General features: G+C 35.6%; 5 protein-coding genes across 5 annotated transcripts; 2 read left to right on the top strand and 3 right to left on the bottom strand.

Annotated features, from left to right (window-relative positions):
• Nucleotides 1-229: 229 nt before the first annotated feature.
• DFA_03355 (putative protein serine/threonine kinase) lies at nucleotides 230-4,011 on the top strand (the record flags this gene model as incomplete). The annotated part of the gene is made up of 7 exons (XM_004362903.1): nucleotides 230-561; nucleotides 864-903; nucleotides 1,024-1,209; nucleotides 1,339-1,507; nucleotides 1,599-2,326; nucleotides 2,402-3,662; nucleotides 3,740-4,011. The coding sequence occupies 7 exons, from the start codon at nucleotides 230-232 to the stop codon at nucleotides 4,009-4,011; spliced, it is 2,988 nt and encodes a 995-aa protein (XP_004362960.1).
• Nucleotides 4,012-4,950: 939 nt separating this feature from the next.
• On the top strand, nucleotides 4,951-6,054 carry DFA_03354 (uncharacterized protein; the record flags this gene model as incomplete). Its single annotated transcript, XM_004362902.1, has 1 exon — nucleotides 4,951-6,054. The coding sequence occupies one exon, from the start codon at nucleotides 4,951-4,953 to the stop codon at nucleotides 6,052-6,054; it is 1,104 nt and encodes a 367-aa protein (XP_004362959.1).
• A 58-nt stretch (nucleotides 6,055-6,112) lies between these two features.
• DFA_03353 (uncharacterized protein) lies at nucleotides 6,113-7,792 on the bottom strand (the record flags this gene model as incomplete). Its single annotated transcript, XM_004362901.1, has 3 exons — nucleotides 6,113-6,245; nucleotides 6,334-7,500; nucleotides 7,575-7,792. The coding sequence occupies 3 exons, from the start codon at nucleotides 7,790-7,792 to the stop codon at nucleotides 6,113-6,115; spliced, it is 1,518 nt and encodes a 505-aa protein (XP_004362958.1).
• A 260-nt stretch (nucleotides 7,793-8,052) lies between these two features.
• Nucleotides 8,053-10,575, bottom strand: DFA_03352 (putative protein serine/threonine kinase; the record flags this gene model as incomplete). The annotated part of the gene is made up of 4 exons (XM_004362900.1): nucleotides 8,053-9,780; nucleotides 9,874-10,242; nucleotides 10,341-10,475; nucleotides 10,546-10,575. The coding sequence occupies 4 exons, from the start codon at nucleotides 10,573-10,575 to the stop codon at nucleotides 8,053-8,055; spliced, it is 2,262 nt and encodes a 753-aa protein (XP_004362957.1).
• A 580-nt stretch (nucleotides 10,576-11,155) lies between these two features.
• On the bottom strand, nucleotides 11,156-13,598 carry DFA_03351 (uncharacterized protein; the record flags this gene model as incomplete). The annotated part of the gene is made up of 4 exons (XM_004362899.1): nucleotides 11,156-11,201; nucleotides 12,026-12,305; nucleotides 12,462-13,358; nucleotides 13,451-13,598. 4 exons carry the CDS (start codon nucleotides 13,596-13,598, stop codon nucleotides 11,156-11,158), a joined length of 1,371 nt encoding a protein of 456 aa, XP_004362956.1.
• Nucleotides 13,599-13,856: the final 258 nt, after the last annotated feature.

Genomic DNA, 13,856 nt, shown 5'->3' with positions numbered 1-13,856 from the left:
GAAAAAGAAGATCAATCAATCAATCAATCAAGTCAAATCAATCAAATCTATCTCAATCTATTTATATCCTATCTTTCCTATCCTTCCTGTCCTTGTAATATTATTAGTACTACTATCAACCAGCACAGAACAGAACAAATTAACATCGTCATATATATATATATATATATATTTGTATTTTAATCAATCAATAACAAAGATATCATTTAAACCCTTAATCCCGATGGATATGGATGATTCTCAAGTATTGGGAAGCGGAGTTGGCGGTAGCGGAGGAGACGAGTCAATCAGTAATCTTCAAGAGCAAGTGAGAGAGTTTCTTCAGGCGACTAGCACAAACAACCCCGACTCTGATCTACTCAAAGACATTTATAATGGACAGCCGTTGAATCAACACGGCGGACAAGACGACTCGAGTATTGGCGACCAGCCATCTGTCGATGACGACTCTAATGATTTGGTCAGTCACGTGGCATCACGATTCCAAGATCAGGATGGCAGTGGTAGCGGAGGAGGAGGAGGCGACCTCTCTCAACGATCGGCCAAACGTAATCGTCGAAAGTTTGCCATCAACAACTCGTCCAAAGACGACATTGAACCACCATCTCAGACACTATTAAGCAGTTACAATCAACAGTTGCAACAACACCAACACCAACAACAACAACATCTGGGTCAACAATCCATCTCGATTGAAACCACACCGCCAAAAGCTCGCCATTTACCTCTCCTCTCGTGTCACCAATCCAATCACCATTGTCAGTGTCCTCGTCATCTGCCTCGGTCTCTACACCACCTGTATTATTATACAATAAACCTTCACTCTCGGCTCCAAGTATTCAATTTAATAATCTATCCATCAGAGCCAATGGTGATGAAGCTCCTGCAAATATTGGTAAATATGTAAGTATCAAAAGTTTTTAACAACAAATATATATATATAATATAATATAATATATTATATATATAATATAGAGACTAACAATCATTTTGTTTTTCTATCTTTTATTATTATTTTTGTAGCAAATAATTCATAATATTGGAACTGGATATTTGGGTAATACATATTCAGCAACATTATTAGATTCAAGTGAATATGTAACATTGAAAAGAATCGATGTGAATCGTATCAATTTGAATCAACAAACGATCATCAAAAGAGAATATGAAATCCTAAAGACACTATCACACCAAAACATTGTAAACTATGTATCATTGATCAATGAGCACAACCAATTGGCCATTGTCCAGGAATTTGTCGACAATGGATCGTTGGCCGACATTTATAAGCGATTGGGTAGCTTCCCAGAGAACTTGTTGGTCAAATATATTTCACAGATTTTGGATTGTTTGTTTTACATTCACTCGCAAGATATGATTCATCGTAATCTCAAAGCAAGTAATATCCTCCTAGCCAAGGGTGGTAGATGTAAACTATCCGATTTTGGTCTAGGTTGTACTATGGGTTCTACTTTTAAACATTCAATCGTTGGTGAACCATTTTGGTGTATGTAATTTAGAAATGAAAAAAGGAAAGAGAAAGAGTCAATCAAATCAATCATATTTATATTTATATTTTATTTTATTTTCTTTTTTAGATTCACCAGAAATATTATTAATGAAGGAATATAATTTTAAAGTTGATGTTTGGGGAGTTGGATGTTTAATTTTAGAATTGTTGACTGGTAAACCACCATGTTTTAATTTATCGCCGATGGAGGCACTCATTCAAATTGTCGATTCAACAAAGGCAATAGAATTGCCAGCCGACATCTCTAAAGATTTAAAGGCCTTTTTAGGGTTGTGTTTTGAAAAGGATCCACTTAAAAGAGCTTCTATTGAACAGCTGATGCAACACTCGTGGATGAGTAGTTCCGGTACCATGAATGGAAATGAATCATCGTTTTCAACACTTTTAAACCAACCACAACCACCATCCTCTTCGTCGACTCACCCTCAAAAGCCAAGAGGCTCGGAAAACTATTCAATCGATTTCCTTTCACTGGTCGAGAGTAATCAGCACGATATCGATGCATTGCACATGGTCGAACCATCCAGCATTCACCAACAGGTCTTGTCACAATCCAAGTTTAAAGAACCAACCAACAAGAGTGCATCGGCTGCCGAGTTGTTGGAGATTCTCAATCACAATCTAACTATTGGTACACAGCTGAAAAACTCGCTTCAACAAATCATCCAAGAGGAGAAACAAAATTACTTTAATCTTGTTCAAATGAAATCAAAAGTAAAGGAAATTTTGGATCAAAACAAAACTGGTGCTCGTATTTCTGCTCATAGTAATATGTTATTAAAAAGAACTAATCAAGTAAGCAAATCAAAAAAAAAGATAGATATATATTATATGTTTTTATCTAACCATTTTTTTTTCTTTATTTTTTAGATGGCATCAGAATTAACAAAAAAGAATGAAAATTTTAAAAATAATATAAAGAGATTGGAAGATTATTTATTGACCAAGGATGATTGTGCAAAGAAATTGGCAAATGTAGTTTATAAACAAAAGATTACATTTGATAACTTGCTCAATCCGACATTGGCAGCACCAGTTCAATATCAAATTGGAACCAAGGTTTGGAAAAAAGGACAGGAAAAGAAATCATTGGCCATCTTGAAAGACAATTTTATCTTTTACTTTAAAAATGACAAGAATATTAAAACCTCTTATCCAATGGATGTTGTATATTTAAATGACAAAAAATCAATCAACGTATCAAGTAGCCAAGATTCTGCCAAAAAGAAATCATTCTTTATTTCAATTGGTACTATTATCAATGACCTCAATAGTGACCAAGACCTCAATAATAGTAGTGCAGATCAATCTGTTCCTAATCAAACTACTCCTTCCTCTTCCTCATCCTCTTCCTCAACTTCACAACAACAATCAACATTGACTACTAGTCAAGCAAACTCGGTTCAATTATCAAGTCAAGCTGGACCAACATTGGTTGGTGGTTCAATCAGTGGTCTAAGTAATCAACAACAACAACAATTGGTTGGCCAAAATAATAATAATAATCCCTCTACATCTGCCACCACCACCTCTGGCAGCAACACATCGGCCTCTGGCATCAAAGAAAAGGAAAACTCTATACTTTGGTGTATCATGGCATTTGAAAATCAAAAGGATATGGAAAATTGGTTGGGTGTACTAGAGAGTTCAGTCTCTTGGTACGAAAGAAAACCAAATGAAATATCAACCAAACCAACATTGTCTGTTGCTGAAAAGAAACATCAAAAGACAAAGTCTGGTGACAAGTCTACCACCAATCTCAAGAGCGGCGTTGAAGAGTCACCCGCCTCCCTTTGGAAAAAGGAGAATAGCACAAAGTTCCCAGGTGTCTTTGGTGTCCCATTGGAGGACTTGATGTCTCGTGAAAATCCAAATGCAGAGATACCTTCTTTCATCACAAAGATTATCAACTTTTTGGAAAGAAATATTCAAGAAGAGGGTATACTTCGAATCAGTGGCTCTTCAACCGAGATTCAAGATTTGAAATCAACTCTTCAAAAAGGTGAAAATATCGAATACCATCAACACCGTGACACTCATGCTGTCGCAGGTCTCTTGAAATTATTCCTTAGAGAATTACCTGATTCCCTTTTCCCAACTTCATTACGTTTACATTCATCTGAAATTATTGGTAAGAAAATTAAAAAAAAAATAGAAAAAGAAAATAATAATAGTATTAACAATTGTTCTTTCTCTCATCTCGTCTAGCTGATAGAAATATAGGAGAAGCAGATAAAATATTTAATGTAATAGAATTATTTAAACAAATACCAAAACATGATTACAATTTACTCAAACATATGATTAGATTTGCCAAAAGAGTAACAGAGCAAAGTGATCACAACAAGATGGTGTTGGCAAATGTGACCACCTGTTTTGCCCAGTCACTGAAAGGTTTAATACCAGGACTCTTTACTTTTTGTATCCTAAATTATGACCAAGTCTTTATTACTCCTGCCCTAAAATATGCATCCATCTAAAACATTAATGATGAAATTAAATAAACTTTATTTCACTAGTATATTATTGTTGTTGTTGGTATAGTTTCTCGAAAAGATGAATCAAAGTGTAGTTAGTGAATATCATCAAATAGGTGTTTCTTACCATATTTTGTTGTGCAAGAAGAAAATCTTCTTGTTTGCTACTTTTAAACCATTGAAAGATAACATTCAAGAAGATTTTCTTCTGCATTTGTCTTCCAGAGGTAGGAAATTAACTTTAAAAAAGGTCGTTTAAGATGTCCACATTGTTGACATATTCAACTCTACCATTAAATGTGATTGGTTCTTCAGCACCCAAGCGCCCTTCAGATCCGATTCCACCATTCTCCTTGACATAGATGGTGAGGTATGGAGTGAGTCTCAACTTCATCTCGATAACGACAGGGTCTTTGGAATAGACCTTTACCAGTGGTGGGTATATCTCTTGTTTTATCCCTCATTCCTATCCCCGCCAATGCAGCACCTACCAATGTCGCACCTACCAATGTCGACAAACTGCCACCAATGTTGCTCTTTGGCACGAAGGATTCTCTTGCAAGAATCATATATCATCTGCGTTTAAAGGAAAAACGTGCAAAGGCATCGACAAGCGCAGCAGTGTTCTTGCCGCAACACTTAAAGAACTTAACCTTTCCAACCATTTGCCATTGATCAAAATACTTGGACAAAAAAGGGTTCTTGTCACACTTGCGTGATGGTGCACCTGATAATCGAGTAAATGAGCTCCCACTCATCCCATCCTCTGATGTCGTATCTAAATAATTTGAGGAGGCAGCAAGAAACTGCAGAAAAGAGAAGGTATGAATTAATATACATATTATGATGAAGAAGAGAGGAAGAATCAAGTTTGCATACCGAAGATAAACGAAATGAAGGAAGATCATAGTTAGGGTGATAATGGCAATGAAGATGAAAAAAATGAATAAATTTTTAAAATTACCTGTTCACGTCTTGTTTCTTTTTTTTTCAAAAGTCCTTGACCAATGTTTTATAATCATGATTGGTGCAAAGAACATACAAACAACTCTATTCTCAAGTTGGAGCAAGTCATGTCAATACTATTATTATTCAACAAAGAATCGACCAACAACAACAACATTCGACAAACAACCTCTGTCATCCATTCAACTAAAAAAACAAGTTGGTATTGTACATGAGTCTATCTATTTCTTAAAGAAGAAAAAAGAAGAAGAGATATATTCACCATCCTCAGCTGCCACCACCATAGTTAAATCAAAGAAACCAGCAAACAATAAGAAAATTAGTACAACAAAAGAGACAATAACAATCGAACCAAAATGGAAAACAAAGAAATGGTTTGCATTAGATGAAGATGACACAGAATTTACCAACAACCAACAGCAACTACAACAACAAGGTGACCAATATATAGAAGAATATGAAAATGATCAAGAAGGAGAGGAAGAAGAAGAAGTAACAAGCCAAATTCTCGAGGAACCAGTAAAAGGAGAAGAGATGATATCAAATGTATGGATAGGAACAGAATTTGAAAAGTTGGTTATAGAACAATTATCACAATTTGGATTCAAGTTGAATAGGGTAGGAGGAGCAGGAGACAAAGGAATCGATTTAAATGGTGTTTGGGAGTTTGGTGAAACAACTTTCAACGTAATTGTACAGTGTAAAAAATTAAAGAAAAAGGTTGGTCCATCAGTGCTTCGAGAAATGGAGTCTACACTCTCAAGATTCATAGAAAAGTCTGGTACTACTGGAAACAAGTCGATTGGATTAATAGCAAGTTACTCTCAATTTACAGATAATGTTCAAATGGAGATTGATTCATTTCAACCACCAATCATTATTTGTCAAATCTATGAACAAGGTTTATTATCATTTATGATGAATAGATCTGCTCGTCATCTATTGCCAAAACTAACAATTGCCAAAAGATATAATACCTCATTACCAGTAAATAATAATAATAATAATAATAATGTAAACAACAAAAAATTAACAACCTATCCTTCATTTCACATTGAATTAATGATTAATAAAAGTTAACTACTACTATTTATTTTCCAAAAAGGCCTAGTATCAAGGGATCTTCAAGACCAAACATCTAATAGATATCTTTTATCTGCAATCCATTGAGAAACAATTTCATTTGCTTGTTTGTCATCATCATTTTCAATTCTTTTTTAACTATTTCTATAAATGCTGATTTTACTCCAACTGCCATCCCCTTTGCATCACTAAAATTATATAAATTGTTAATATATATGGATATTTAATAATAATAATAATACTCTAATAATGTTGATTGTTTGTTTTTTTACTTACCCACAAATATAAATGGTAGCATTATTATTTGTAATTAAATTAAATAATTGTGATGAATGATTTAATAATTTTGATTGAACGTAACCCAATGGTTGACTAGATTGATCCTTTGATTCTCTTGAAAATGCTGTAACAAGATGTGACAGTGTACCATTCTTTACAAAAGACTCTATTTCATCGCGATAGATAAAGTCATATGATTCACTTCTACAACCAAAGAATAACCATGTTTCTGCCAGTTTTAGATCGGGTTGTTTAGTTTTCTCCAAATGGGAAAGAAAACCAATAAATGGAGCAACACCAGTTCCAGGACCAATCATAATCATTGGTGTCTTTAAAGTATCCTTTGGTAATGTAAAATGATTTGTTGGTTTAATTTCATATGGTATATTATTAATTATTGTTGTTGTAGTATTATTATTATTATTATTATTATTATTATTATCAATATTTAATTGTTGAATATTATTTAAAATAGATTCATTACATTTATCTTCTAACCAACTAGTACATAGACCTTTAATTTCCTTTTGATTAATGTTCATATCGACTACTGAAAAGACGACGGTTGCATGACGAGGTTGTGATGATAGTGGAGATGATGATATAGAATAGTCTCGTGGTACCAATGGAGAGATGAAATCAACCAAATAGTGTAATGGAATGTTTGATATGGATGGATAACTAATCAATAGATCCAATAGAGTGATACGATTTCCAATCATTTGATTATAATCCTCCTTTCCTTCGATTGATGATAAATGAACCAATTTCTTCTTTTCCTCTTGATCGCTTGCATTTTCACCCAACAGTCTAAGTAATCTCTTTGATGGAATGCCACATATATCCAATTCATGTGATAATAGATAACCGATTGTTCTTGCGTTTGCTCTCTTTAAATTATCTGGTAGATTTACAACCTTTCCTTCTTGAACGACGATCATTTCAATGTCTAATCGATCATTTAAATTTAGATTCAATCTATTGGCAATAGATTCTACAACATTGAATGGGTTTGGTGCAAATATACTAAGATAATCACCAGGTTTAAATGTATTTTCATCTTCTTTATCAAATTGAAATTCAATTTCAATGATTCTTTTAATATCCAATAAAGATGATGATGATGATGATGAAGATTCATTTTCATTCTTTTCTGTTAGATATCTGAATAAATAGATAGAGCAATGAATTAATAAGTCTTGTTGTTCATGGGGTATCTGAAACAATAAACAAGGTACCTAAAACGAGTTATTGAACCATGTCTACAAGATGGTTTGAGTGATTCACTTGACAAAATAGATTGCTCTTGTTGTTGTTGTTGTTCAACTTTATATTTAGGTGTTGGAGGAAATACTTCTTTTGCAGCAGATCTTCTCAACACTATCTTTTTTTTGATTGGTTGTGGTAGTTCAACTGGTACAGAAGGAGGTGATGTAGTACTATTCAGATCTGACATCTCTCTCTCTTATCTCTTTCTTTTATCTCTTCTGATTCAACTGTCGTTTTGACCGAATGAGAATGAAAATTATTCCATGGGTGGTTGTTGGTGTGATGGAATGATTTGTTGTTTTAGTTTTGTTTGTATATTTTTAGTTTTTGGATTAAATTGTAATAAATTAAGAAGTATATACAAAATTGTTTTATTACATTATGATTCTTGTTTTGTTTTGATTTGTACTATAGTAAGATTTTCTTTTTTAAATATTCTATTCTATTCTATTTTTTGAAAAGATTAAATTTTCCTTTCTTTTTGGTATTATCAGGTAATTGTAAAGGTGCGAGGGTGACATCGGAATGAGAAACTTCTTGTTTGATATTGAATGGTTTGATTGTGACGACAAAGGTTGTACCGCTGACAAGTTCGACAATGGCGTCGTACCAACCCAACTCGCCACACTTGACCTTGCAAGTGTCTCCAACACGGGGTGGCTGCACATTGACGACAACCTGTTCGACGGGTGGCACGTGCTGCTCCTCCTTTTCGAGTTCCTGTTGGTGATTGATTGAAATGGTAGGTAAAACGGTATTTGACTTTTTGGACGACATTGCGCTGTATCCAGTAGACCCTATGCTGCCATGACTCGTGCTTAATAGATTGCTACTGCCAATACTGCTACCGCCGCTGCTGCCGCCACTAATCAGCATCCCACTTCCATCCAACGTTGTTTTCCCACTACTTCCAATGCTGTCTCTTCTTTCCCTTGATGGTGATGATATATATTGATTCAACAAACCCTTTTGTGAAGATTCTTTTTGTAACATTGGTGGTTTTCTATTGCTATTGCTATTATTTACTTGTTGTTGTTGTTCTAAATTTTGATTGCTTGCATTTACAGTCAGCCCACCACCGACAGAGTATTGGTGGGGTGATTTTGAATAAACGTCTGCGACGGTCGACTCCTTGCTGTACACTTGTAGGTTCGATCCAGACGATAGGTAGCCGCCCATCTGTTGGTCGGGACGCTTGGTGACCTTGGGTGGTCCCATTATATGAAGATCGCTGAGGGTGGGTGCGTTCATGAGGTATTCATGCGATCCCATCGGCGAGGACGGGGTGTCCTCTTCGTCAGAGTAGCTGTCGGGAGGTTGGAAGAATTCATTGTTGAGGATGTTTGCCATGGAAGCTCGCGACGACGATGAAGATGAAGATGAACCGTGACCTCCGCCATTGTTGAGACTGTCACCTGCCGAGTGACTACCACTCGAGTTGCCAGCTCTAAACGAGCCAGAACTCTTCAACAGCGGACTGCTCTGGCTGCCCGTTCGAAGATGATGTGTTTTGTGTTGTGATCCTCCAGTTGCGTTGATCACTTCGTTTGCATTTTCGAGAGCAGCGCGTGTTGGTGTCGATCCAGGTGTGAGTTGTGTTTGTAATAGGATGGGTGGTGGAGGGGGAGGATTCAATCCTAGTTTTATCATGTATCCATCACGCTCTTGAACGAGCTGTGCAATCATCTCTTTCATTGCCTTTTTCTCTTTTAGTGCCTTTACAAAATGGTATTTTAATTTTTGGATGGTTTGAGCTTGCTCCTTTTTCTGTAGCTCCAAAATAGCGATTCTCTCCTTGAGATCGTTTTCGTCTTCTTCAACCGCCTCGTCTTGGTATCCCTCGGCGTGAGTCGATACCGACAGCTTGCTGCCTCCTCTTTGATGCTTGATAGGGTGGTCTTGGTCTTGTGCCTGTTGATTTTTGATCCATGGGTGTTCGAGCAGTTGGTTTGCGGTCGGTCTCTTGTTAATGTCTCTCATAAAACATGCCAACAAAAAACTCTTCAACTCGGCCGATATATTGGCCGGTATGGGTGGATGTGGATTGTTGACCATGGCAAACATGGCCGGCATCGTTCCAAGATCCCAATATGGTGGGTTACCAGTTAATAACTCTAAAATTGTACATCCCAAACTCCAAATATCACAAGCTGTCGATCTTGCATTCATATCCATCTAAACATATATAGAAATTATTAATATTATTATTCTCGATTCTACAACTTTTCTATAGAATATTCTCTATACATATGTATTTATATATCTTACCTGAATAACTTCAGGAGCCATCCAAAAAGGTGTACCAACTACAGTTAATTTTCTATCGAGAGCACTGTAGGTACAAGAACCAAAATCAGCCAATTTAATTACACCATCCTTGGTGATCAATATATTATCGCTTTTAATGTCTCGATGAATGACTCCCTTCTCGTGAAGATATGCTAGACCACCAAGTACTTGGCATACGTATCTGCAAAGCAGAGGTTCTTGAAAATTGCCATAACGTTTTACCATCTTTCCCAATGTTCCTCCTTCTACAAATTCCAATGCAAAGAATAAATATTTTGATGTTTCATGTGATTCGATAAATCTAACAATATTATTATGTCGTAAAGTTTGTAATAATTTGATTTCTTGCTACAAAAGAGTAAAAAAGATAGGAGGGAGGGAGGGTTAGAAAAAGAAAATAAAGTTGTTTTCTTCTTCTTCTTCTTCTTCTTCTTCTTTTAACTTACCAATATAGAAGGTAATTGTTTTTCTGAAATGATTGATTTCTCTATTTGTTTGATTGCACAGAAATCACCAGTTTCAATATTTAATGCTTTATAAACTTTACCAAATGCTCCTTTACCTACTACTTCTCCAATTTGCTACAAAATAGATAGATAGATAGTATTAGAGGTTTATTCATTCTCTATATTATATTTAATGATTACTTACATATTTGGAAAAAGGATCATTTGTATCCATTGTGTTCAAAGTTTTTGTTGTTGTTGTTATATGTTGTTGTGTTTGTTCTTTCTTTCTTTTCTTTCTTTTCCTTTCTATAGTAGTAGTAGTAGTAGTAGTAGTGTTAAAATTAAGAATGGGAAGAGGTAATTAGAATATGGGAATGAAATACACGAAAGAATAGAAAGTGACAACACAACAATAGAAAAACAAAAAGAATGAAGAGAACTATTATTGGTTGCAAGATGATGATGATGATGATGTTGATGATGTTGTTGTTGTTGTTTTGTTAATGGTAACAATAATGATAGTCTAATCTATAGATCATTTGAATGAATTGGTGGATAAAAGATTATTATTATTATAGTTGTTGGTTGTTGTCTGTCTTTCCGTTTTAATGATACATCATTCAAATTATAATAGTCATAAAAAATACTTTTGTTGTTGTTGCCCAATTATTATTATTATTATTATACAGTACAGTAGTAGTCGTTATACATGTATATAATGAATGGGTGTGAAAGTTTAGAAGAGGATAAAGGAATGAATGAATGAATGAGTGAGTGAGTGAATGATTGGTTGCTTGCTAATGTGTTTGTAATTAATTACAAACACCCATAATTGTGAAGCAAACTAAACAACCACACCTAAATTAAATTATATAGATCTCTCACTATATCTCTTTCTCACTCTATCTATCTATCTATCTATTTGTTTCTTGGTGTTGGGTGTGAGTGAGTGAACGAGTGTAGTGTTTAAGAGATGTCATATATATTCGTTGTCATCATTTATCATCGTGTCAGTATATCCAACAACAACATCATCATCATCATCATCATCAACAATCGTCTTTTTCTCCTTCGTTTAATTAGACGTCTAACAAAATACTAAATATTATACCATAAAATCATCATACTTCTTACTGTTGTATAACTAAAGAATGCTATTATTCTCTCTCTCTCTCTCTCTCTCTTTCGTTTCTTCTTTTTGTTTTTGATATGATGTGAACGAGTATCTATGTTTGTATGTAACTATATCTACCTGTATAATATTATCTAACCTGTGATTAAATGTATTCTGTTCGACTGACTGACTATCTATAATAAATATATTTTATATATATATATATATTTAAACAAACACCTATAATAATAAATCAGAGAGAGATGGGTTACAACGTTGTATTAAATAATTATAGGGATGCCGCCGGTTCAGTGGGAGTGTGGACAATGCCACCAAAAAAAAATTTTAAAAAAAAAAACAAACTGACCGTTTGTGTCCAAACTCGGCAAAAAACACCAAGCAAAGATTGTTGAAAGGAGAGGAGGGGATGAAATTCGTCGGCCCATCCCTACACGAATTTTGATTAGGTTCAAGTTCGGTTTAGTTTATGCCTCGAATCAATCTCTTTAAATAATCACACAGACATTTATCTAATATATTTATTCGATACTTTTATTTATCTAGTAACAATTTAATTAAATTATTTGCCATTGTAAGATCGATATTATTTAAATTTAATCTTGCATCTTTACAGAGGACATTCAAGATTTCTTGGTTGAGTTTGCCTATACGTTGTGCATCTTTGTAAGGGATGTGGGAAAAGGAGATGAGTTCGTAACGCGAGATGTAACGGCCGGGGAATCGCTGCTCCAAGAGATGCTCGACCTTTTTCTTAAAGACAAACAAGTCGTCTTGGACAGTATCACGCATCTCGAGGAAGTTTTCAATAGCCATTTCAGAGATGGCATCTGAATTTTTCTTTCTTGCTGTTTGGTATTTGGCGTAGGCTTGGGCCAACTGGTCCATGTTGAGTGTGGGACGAGGTGACACGGCCTCTTCAATGGGCAGCTGCTCGATAATGCAGTTGTATAGTTCGAGGACGTCTTCAAAAGCGGCGTTCATACCCTGACCGTAGAATGGCACGATGGCGTGGGCAGCGTCGCCTACAAGGACGGCACGACCGTCGATAGCCCATGGATACGTTTTGATGGTGAGTAATGTACAAACTGGATTGGTCTCGAAATCTTCGATCAGCGAAGGGATGAGTGGCGCGGCATCGGGGAATTTGGTTCTAAAGAAACGGTCGATACGCTCGGGTGTGTTGAGCGACTCAAAACTGCTTCCATCACCCTCGAATGGGAAAAAGAGTGTGACGGTGAACGAACCATCTTTGTTGGGGAGAGCGATCATCATGTATCCTCCACGTGGCCAAATATGGAGACACTCCTTTTCAAGTTGGAATTCACCATTGGGTCCGGCTGGAATACGCAACTCCTTGTATCCATGCTCCATATAGTGTTGGTTGTATTCGTGACGTGGGAAACGAGCCATCGATTGACGTACCGCTGAAAAGGCACCGTCGCAACCAATCATGGTACTGGTCGACATGGTACGGGTGACATTGTTGCTAGTGTCCTTGACGGTAAAGGTGCAGCCACGTGGATTGACCTCCTTGACCTGTTGGTTGTAGAGGAACTGGACACTCTCTGATCCCTCAACATGTTGACGAAGCTTTTCATTCAACATGTCTCTCGAGATGGAAAGCAAGAATTTGTTGGGGTCTGGTGAATAGGGATGGAAGTTTTTGGATCCGTCCAAATGATGAATCATTCTGCCACGCATTGGCACACCCTCTTCCAAAATCTGAGGTAAAATGCCACACTTTTCCAGAGTCTTCATTCCTCTAAATGAAAGACTCATGTTAATCGATCTACCTCTATTCCAGCTTGCCTTTTGTTCACTCCTTGATCTCTTTTCATAAACAGTTATATTTGTAAATCCTCTATTTTTTAATAATAATGCTAAAAAAAAGTAAAGGAAAAAGGAAAAGGAAATAAATAAATGATTAACCATCAATTATTTGATTGTAATAATTATTATTTTTTAAACATACCTATTGCTGAACCAGCCAAACCTGATCCAAAGATTGATATATTTTCAACTGGTTGCTCATGTGCTTCTAGTGATGCTGTTGATGAAGATGATTTCATTGTTGCAGCAGGTCTTGGAGGTGTAGGTGGTGGTGTATTTTTTTCAGACATGTTTTTATCTCTTTCTCTATCTATTTGTTTGTATTTATATGTATGTATGTATTTGTATATGTATTTATATGTTTGTATTATAACAAAATGTGTGTATGATACAATGATTATGCGAACGAGGAGTTGATGATGAGTTGTTGATGAATGGTGCTTTGCTTTGCTGTGTTATATAATACAAAATGTGTCTTTCGTTTTCTATTTATACAACCTTATCAATCGATTGTTTGGGATTTAGATCCCCTATTGCTCCTCTCCTTT

The sequence above is a fragment of the Cavenderia fasciculata genome, assembly GCF_000203815.1.
Source record: "Cavenderia fasciculata unplaced genomic scaffold Scf_Dfasci-G-b-205a01.r1-3, whole genome shotgun sequence".
Classification (NCBI taxonomy): Eukaryota; Evosea; class Eumycetozoa; order Acytosteliales; family Cavenderiaceae; genus Cavenderia; species Cavenderia fasciculata.
The sequence above is the reverse complement of the archived record's forward strand: the minus strand, read 5'-3'. Positions and strand labels throughout refer to the sequence as shown.